Source organism: Juglans regia, chromosome 1, assembly GCF_001411555.2.
Source record: "Juglans regia cultivar Chandler chromosome 1, Walnut 2.0, whole genome shotgun sequence".
Lineage (NCBI taxonomy): Eukaryota > Viridiplantae > Streptophyta > Magnoliopsida > Fagales > Juglandaceae > Juglans > Juglans regia.
This window is the reverse complement of record NC_049901.1, coordinates 6,571,956-6,580,359: the sequence shown is the minus strand read 5'-3', so window position 1 is coordinate 6,580,359 and position 8,404 is coordinate 6,571,956. Positions and strand designations below refer to the sequence as shown.

At 33.3% G+C, this 8,404-nt stretch overlaps 1 protein-coding gene across 2 annotated transcripts; it reads left to right on the top strand.

The window, feature by feature from the left end:
• Positions 1-1,964: 1,964 nt before the first annotated feature.
• LOC108988145 (probable polyamine oxidase 4) lies at positions 1,965-7,949 on the top strand. 2 transcript variants are annotated; one of them, XM_035687394.1, is made up of 11 exons: positions 1,987-2,425; positions 2,945-3,023; positions 3,106-3,221; positions 3,340-3,428; positions 3,876-3,989; positions 4,572-4,659; positions 4,750-4,835; positions 4,916-5,018; positions 5,901-5,998; positions 6,652-7,081; positions 7,336-7,949. In XM_035687394.1, the coding sequence occupies exons 4-11, from the start codon at positions 3,415-3,417 to the stop codon at positions 7,648-7,650; spliced, it is 1,248 nt and encodes a 415-aa protein (XP_035543287.1). In that variant the 5' UTR covers positions 1,987-2,425; positions 2,945-3,023; positions 3,106-3,221; positions 3,340-3,414; the 3' UTR covers positions 7,651-7,949. The 2 variants fall into 2 exon arrangements, with proteins under 2 accessions (XP_018816826.1, XP_035543287.1); XM_018961281.2 differs by lacking the exon at positions 2,945-3,023 and having other exon boundaries at positions 1,965-2,425.
• The last annotated feature ends 455 nt before the right edge of the window (positions 7,950-8,404 follow it).

The following is an 8,404-nucleotide window of genomic DNA, read 5'->3' as shown; positions in this document are numbered from 1 at the left end:
TACATAAAAATATATTTACAAACTGACGTGATACATCAGATTGTAAATTTACTTTTATTATAAAACAGATTTAATTGATCCCATAAATCCATGTTAGTTTTAAATTTTTTTTTTATAACCTCTTTATTTTTATAACAGTTATCTTATTCAAAAGTAGTCTGTCGGATTCAAATTGTATTTATCGTTACTGATCTGAAGTCAATAATGAGGAGAATCATTATGCTACTTAATCCAAAATGGGGAAATGGGAGAGAGAGAACAACAATTAAAAGGAAAAATTGTCATTCTTTTTTTGCATTAAACCGTTGTCAGTTAAATATAAAAATAAAAAATATGAAAAATATAATTCTATTTAATATCTCACACACTACACATCACACACCACATATTTTTTAATTAATTTTCTTTTTTCTTATAATAAATATATGGTATATGAATGATAAGTCAAATAATTGAATTGGTTTAGCAGGAATAAAATTAAAAAAAAATTAAAATATATATAATATATAGTGTGAGATGATGAGTGTCATGATCTAATAAAAAATAGAAATCTATCTTTTAATTATCTACTTTTAATTAGTTTTAAAACTAAAGGCAAATAATATTTCATCTATAACTAGGGTTCTATATTTTTATTAAAGAAACTGGATAACAAAAGTTTAAATCAGAGTAATGACGGTATTTAAAAAAAAAAAAAAAAAAAAGACTATTAGACGACTTTTTGTCCTTAATAATGTCATTTTGTGAAATAATGATACTTTGTGGAGTATCACTTAATTTATAGAATAATATTATATTCTCAATTTGATGTATAGAGACATAAGTTAATTTGAAAAAGAAAGTTTAAATTTTAATATTCTAAATCTAATATTATCATTTAAGTTACATGGATAATGTAGTCTAAGCATACTCGAAAACATAATGATACTCTTATATCTTATTTATTACCGTTTTACTATACAATTTTTTTTTTGGCTGTTTGAATTCGGATTAAAAATTCCTTCACATGAGCTTCTTGCATAATCTAGAAAATAATAAACTCAATCAATCAAAGTAATAATATAATTTAATTAAAAAAAATTAATTTTATAAAAATTAACTCTATTGGTTGATTGAATTTATTCTTTTATAGATTATGCAATAAGGTCATGTTTTGAGATTTTTAGTCTAGATTCAATGAGAAAAAAAATTTATTTACACGTAAAATCCACAATTTTTTTTAACTCAATACATATTTACAAGCGAGAGCTGCAACCTTTTTCAAATTCTCATAAATATATTTAAATTAATATTAACATTCAAGCACATATAAACTCATCTTAAATCAACTTTACAAACTTCACTTTATTATCTCAAATCACTACGACTTAGAGCATCCTCACTGACTTGGCCAAATGAGGAGGTTGACTAAAATTTACATAATTGATGTCAAAAACATCTTACATTGAATTGGATAAATCTAAAATAATTTAAACTTTTATTACAGTGGTTGACCAAATATAAAGAATCACAATTGAGTTACCAAATATTAAAATATTAATTTCTCACTCCAAACAAATATTACAATATTAGTTTATCACTCAAAGCAAAAATACTATTTAGTTTGTAATTAAAAAATTTAGATAGAATTTTAAATGAGTTTAATCAAATTTTTTTGTTATTAGTATTAAATGACTTCTGAAAATATGATTTTTTAATATTAATTTAATTAAAATATAATTATTATTAACATTTAATTAATAGAGATATAAAATGTGATAAAAATAAATTAAATATAAAAAAATATGATATTAATTAAATTTTAAAAATAAATTTAATCAAATCAATAAAATTACTATTATAAATAATTAAATTCATTTCAACTCTACTTAAAAGTTAAAAAACACTGATCGTGCGGAGCCCACCGGCGGGATCGCTTGTTTGTTTAACTTTAAATATCTGAGTCTTGGCATCCTCAACAGAACAGAAAATTTACGTTTACCACGACGGAGAAGAAGAGCCACAAGCATAGGCAATCGCGTGTGCGAGAGAGCGAGCGAGCGAGCGAAGCGAGAGGATCTCTGCTTCTACGACGGAGAGAGAGAGAGAAGAAAAAAACTGAGTAGAAGGTCGTACAGTATCGATCTATGCAACTGATACCCAACATCTCGATCCTATGAGCTGGTTTGACAAGCTTCGTTGTTCTTCCAACCTGAGCCGCTTCATTGCGGGCCTTCTCATCTTCATGCTCTATCATTCTTTCCGATTAGTTTCCAATTTCTTTATTCCTATACACCCTTCACATAAATCATCATAATCAGTCACTTTCTCATCGTTCCTTGCAATTTCAAATTCCAATTGTTTTTCGTTTGTTCCTTTATCGCACGTGACAATTACGTTTTCTCAATGGAATCCAAGGAACGGGTCTCCCATAATCTGCTAGACGGTCAGTATTTTTCCTCTTCTCTTACTTTTTCCAGCGATAAGATATATGAAATGTTTGGAGTCTCTATTCAAAATCCGTTTGGTTCAATAGCCAACGATGTAGTGCACGTAAAACACTCCTTTCCGCGTTGCATATTTACAAAGAGAAAATAAAAACTTCCCCGTATCACTGTTCTGATTCTGTTGAAGTTAGGAATCTCTCTTAATCACCTACGTTTGTTTTGAATGAAAAGTGCAGGAATGAGTCTGATCAGATAATAAAAAGATTGCGCTCAGTTGCTTTATTTTTGTTGTTGCAAACTGGAATGGCTGCGATGATAAAATATAACCTCTTTCTTGCATTCAATGCGATTCTGTCTGACCGACATTCGTGTATTTGCATGCAAATAAATTTATATATGTTATTTTTGCTTAAGGATGTGGATGTCACGGTATTTGCAATTGTATTCCTCGACTCATTTGCGCGTAAACCTGGATTGGTCTTTCTATTTATTTAATTTATTCACTTTAATTCACGTAGGAAAGAGAGAGGGAATGCATAGAGGCTGTTTCTCTTAACTCAAATAATTAAGTCAAGATTTATTGTAATTATAATGGGGGTAAAACTTTTTCAGCTTTTGTTAATTTTATTTGTGTTTGAGAAATTGTCACCCTGCTGACATGTATATGTATGATGACTAGGCTCATTTGCCTCCCATATCCAGAGGCAACATGGTTCAACACCTTCAGTTATAGTGATTGGTGGTGGTATATCGGGGGTTGCTGCAGCACGTATCCTATCTGATGCATCAGTTAAGGTGATCATACCTAATTCCACACACAACACACACACACACACTCACTTTTTCTCTAGAAGCCATTAGGCAAGACTTTGTATTTCCTTTTGGATTTTCATACTATCATCATTTTGTCCAGGTGATCTTGCTTGAATCAAGGGATAGACTTGGTGGTCGTATTCATACTGACTATTCATTTGGTTGTCCAGTAGATATGGGAGCATCATGGCAAGTTCACTTATTATTTTTGTGGATCCCTTTCTAGACTGTAGATGTTGCAAAATACATATGGATTCAGCGGTTATGCAAAGAACATTAAAAGGTCTTCTGTTCAGAGTGTTTTTTCCCATGTGGCACACTGTCCATCTTATTCATAAACCAGTATCTGCTTTTCCATCAATTCCCTACTTCTGGGTTGGATCCCATTATCATGGCATAGTGAAGAGTCCATTTTTTAATATTCTTTGAATATTAACCTCTATCCAACAACTGATCTCAGACAAAAAATTATTATCATTTCAGATTTTTATCATAAGATTTTCCAATTAAAATAATTTTCCACGTCCAAAGTTGTGGATGCTGTCCTTTGCAATTTGTAACTTGCATACATTAACCTGTGTATCTAACAAACCACAGGGTAGGTGCCTTAATAATTCATTCATGAATTTTGTTCAGGCTACATGGTGTTTGCAATGAGAATCCCTTAGCTCCACTGATATGTGGTCTAGGGCTTACATTATACCGTACAAGTGGTGATGACTCCGTGTTGTATGACCATGATTTGGAAAGGTAATAATTTCTTTGCTTAACATTTCTATTCTACCATGCATCCGACAACGTATGTATATCCATAAATGGCATACAGCACATATCTCTAGTATTGAAAGTGTTGTATGTTACTTCTTGTTGGCAATCATAATCATTTTACAGCCTACGATACTCGTTGCGATTCTTGGTTTCGTTAGTGAATCAGTGATGATAGCCTTTTATCTTTATCTACATGTTGTAATGCAAATGTTCTGAGCCCAGATAATTAGTTGCTTAAGCAATTCCTTCGCATGACATTAGAATGCATATGGCTATATGACATTAGAATGCATATGGCTTTGTGACATTAGAATGCATATGGCTACGTTTATCATGGAGCAGTGAATAAACAAACATATAAAATTAAAAGAACAGATCAGGCCAAAAGGTTTTTGCTAGTGTCTTCTGTAAGGTAGTAGAACAATACATCCTTGCGGTTCAGTTCTTGTATCAAGCACATTTCTCTCATATAGCCCATTAAGCTACACCATTTCCTTTATGATTACTGTTTCTTTAGTATTCAGTCATAACTATTATCTTGAAGATCTGGATTTTCTCTTTCAGCTACACACTCTATGACGTGGAGGGCCACCAAGTTCCTCAACAGATGGTCATTGAAGTTGGGGAAACATTTAAGAGAATTCTAAAAGAGGTAGAACAAAGACCAGAAACTTTTTTTCCCTTTAAATCATTCGTGTAATGTTTTCGGCTGCAATTTTTTTCTCTTTGTTTACACCTCTAGACAGGGAAAGTAAGAGATGAACATACCAATGACATGTCTGTTTTTCAAGCAATTTCAATTGTGTTGGATAGGCTTCCAGAACTACGGTAAGGAAGCAGGACATATCATTAATACAACTTACATTGGATCTGTTAATGCCACTAATGAAACTTCCATTTCCCATCAGACAAGAAGGACTTGCCCATCAAGTGTTGCAATGGTACATATGTAGAATGGAAGCTTGGTTTGCGGCAGATGCTGACATGATATCATTGAAAAGCTGGGATCAGGCAAGTGCTGTATCTGATCTTTCATGGTGAAAAGTTCTTTGCCTGCAGCCGCTGTCCCTTTATATGATAGACACGATAGATAGCAGAGCTAATGAGTTGGAGTGTTGAACATGATAAGAAACTTTAAATTAGACAACAAGTATTGAACATTCCAAAGGTTGCACATGATAGGAGCATGGAGTACAGATATCCATGCCAAGCATGTCTGCCACTAAATAGGTTGCTTTCCAGGTGGCTCTTGAAATTTCCATGCATTGAGATAGAGCAAAGAGTATGAGTTTCAAAAGAAATGTTTGTCACCATCTTCAGTATTTCCCAGCCTGTTGTAGATATTGAATCCTCTGTCTTAAGATGCTCATAGAGCTACTTGTCAAAGGAAAGATATAGAGCTGAAGTATTTCTATACTCATTAGAAAAGCTTCAAAACAACCTGGAAGGACTATTAAGCTAGCAACTTTTCACTAATTTGTGACTCTTATAATGAATCTTCTTAAACTAAAATGTCAGCCTGTCAGTTTCTCAAGTTATGCTTAGGGACCTGACTGTCTACCTTCTAACAATTCTGGATTTTGATGAAATAAATTGACTTAAGCTTCGCTTGTTGCGGGATTGAACTAGAAGGGATGAAAAAGTAGGGAAGGACAAGGGAGGGCGGACAAGCTTTTTCATTTTGGTTGGTGGGATCAAGCCCTTAGCAAATAAATGTACTGAGAATCCATAATACTCTTTCTCAATTTAATCAAGAAAATGCTTTTTGATATCCTGCATCTATGTCAATTTGAGGCAATTTGTGTTGGGCCATGTGGTGAGTGAAATCTCTAGTTCAATATACTTTACCTTTAAATCATTGCATAATGATCAAGGGCATTCCTTGATGTACAGGAGCATGTTCTTTCTGGTGGTCATGGGCTTATGGTGCAAGGTTATGACCCTCTAATAAAGGCTCTTGCGAAAGATATTGATATACGTTTGAATCATCGGTATTGCTTCCATTTTCCTAGATGACTCAAGTGCATTCACATATTTACATGATATGTAGAATAACATACATTATATCATATATATAGGTATATATATATATATATATATATATATGAATTTAAAATAAAATGAATGAAAGAAAAAAAATAAGGGAAAAACTAAAATCTTAGCTGCTGCAATCAGGATATTGTTAGACCAAAGTAAGAACTTAAATAGGAATGCATTTTTGGTTCCACAGTTCCACTTCACATTGGAGGCCCTATTTACAGTTCATACAGTGGGAGGATGCCCTTTCCCTCTCGTTAGACATTATCCTGGAGGAGTAATCCTAGGTTGTTGCCATGATGCCAAGAGAGTCTACTAGATAAGTTAACTAGACCCACAAAAGGTGCTCACAATCCCTTGATAGATATAGTTTTTGTTGCATGCAAAACATATTAATGAAGTTTTTAGCCGCAATTACTAAGCTCAGATGAGTTTCCCTTTCCCCACTTTCTTTCTGCCTTGGGGTTAATTCTGTTGCTCTGTCCACACGCAACCAACATGCCGTTTTGAGTCAAGTGATGTTGATTGATTCTTGCTTCATGTAGCATTGCTATGTGAGTAAGAAAAATGTATTGATTTATGGTTCTTTATAAATCTTTGTATGTAGGGTTACAAAGATATCCAACGTGTGTAATAAGGTGATGGCCATGGTTGAGGATGGAAGGAACTTTCTTGCAGATGCTGCTATCTTAACAGTACCCCTTGGAGTTCTCAAAGCCAAATTAATTGAGTTCGAGCCAAAGTTGCCTGACTGGAAAGTTTCTGCAATTTCAGATCTTGGTGTGGGAAATGAAAATAAGATTGCTCTGCTATTTGATACAGTGTTTTGGCCTAACGTGGAACTTTTGGGCATTGTTGCGCCCAGCTCTTATGCCTGTGGTTATTTTCTCAATCTTAACAAGGCAACAGGTCATCCAGTCCTCGTCTACATGGCTGCTGGAAGGTTTGCATATGACCTTGAAAAGCTGTCTGATGAGTCTGCTGCAAATTTTGCGATGTCACAACTCAAGAAAATGTTTCCTAATGCAACTAAGCCAGTAAGTACCTTATTTTCATGTACTTGCTTTGCTTTCAGCCAATTTTGTGTCACTCTACCTATTACTGTCCCATTGAAATATAATGTTTGGCAACAATGTTATATTGGAAGGCTGAGAAGTTACAATGGTTGTCTGACCTGTTTACAAACAACTCGGCATTTTAGCTGTCAGCATATTTTTTTTGTCAAGCAACCAAGAGTTGATGATCAATACCAATGTCCTTATGCTAATGTTTGATCGGTCCTACTCGGCAGATTCAGTATCTTGTATCTCGTTGGGGAACAGACATGAACTCTCTTGGTTGTTATTCATACGACTTGGTGGGAAAGCCTGAAGATGTATACCAGAGGCTTCGAGCACCCTTGGGTAATCTTTTCTTTGCAGGGGAAGCAGTTAGTGTCGAAAACCAGGGATCTGTACATGGAGCTTACTCAGCTGGAGTTGTTGCTGCTGAAATCTGTCAAAGGCATCTCTTAAACAAACTTGGTAACATGGAGAACCTCCAATTAATCTCTATTGGGAATGGAATTCTCAAAGATGCAATTCCCCTCCAGATCTCAAGGATGTGAAGAATCTGCAGTCTGCAGATTAAAGAAATTTAAAAAAAAAAAAAATTGTATTCTTTAAAGCTCTACATGAAACACGGCTCTTTTGTGGCAGCAAAGTCGCTGGCACAAGAGGGGACGAAGGTGTGTTGGTAAAAGGTTCATTGAATAAATTTTAATAGAATTAATGTATTCGTGAATTAAGATCTTTGTGAAGACGGTGTTGTATGTATAGGCAGATTTTGCATCCCAAAGTCCAACTTGTTACTTTTTTTTTTTTCTTTTCATTTGAACATCAAATTATGAAAACAGTATAGAAAACGGTGGAAATATAAATATGGGCGTGTATGTGTATCTTTTATCAAGTTGGCGTGCAGAGTACACCTAATAAAATACTTACATAACATAATTTGATTTTGAATATAATTTTAAATATTTAAATATTTAAATATTACAAATTAAATGTTACCAGTTGAGTGAAGTGAATGATATGCTTTACACACTAGTTTAAAAATAGAATAACTCATATATATATCAGAAATTCTACATAGAAGTCTTACACCACACACCTTTACCTAATCAACATGTTATTTATCATTTTTATCTTTCTATTTTAATGCTTAAATATGTGTGTATTTAAATAGAATGACAAAAATTATAATTCACATATTGGTTAAATGAAGATATATAATGTAAGGCTTTATTGTAGTATTTCATATACTAGTTTAGGAGCTTACGTGCAAGACACATATATCCTGTTAAAAGTCCTACTACATTC

Excerpts from the sequence above, each read along its gene's own strand:
- LOC108988145 (XM_018961281.2), top strand. The coding sequence starts at position 2,386 with ATGGAATCCAAGGAACGGGTCTCCCATAATCTGCTAGACG. Across the intron at positions 3,990-4,571 it reads TATGACCATGATTTGGAAAG|CTACACACTCTATGACGTGG; the intron begins GTAATAATTTCT and ends TTTCTCTTTCAG. Across the intron at positions 5,999-6,651 it reads GATATACGTTTGAATCATCG|GGTTACAAAGATATCCAACG; the intron begins GTATTGCTTCCA and ends CTTTGTATGTAG.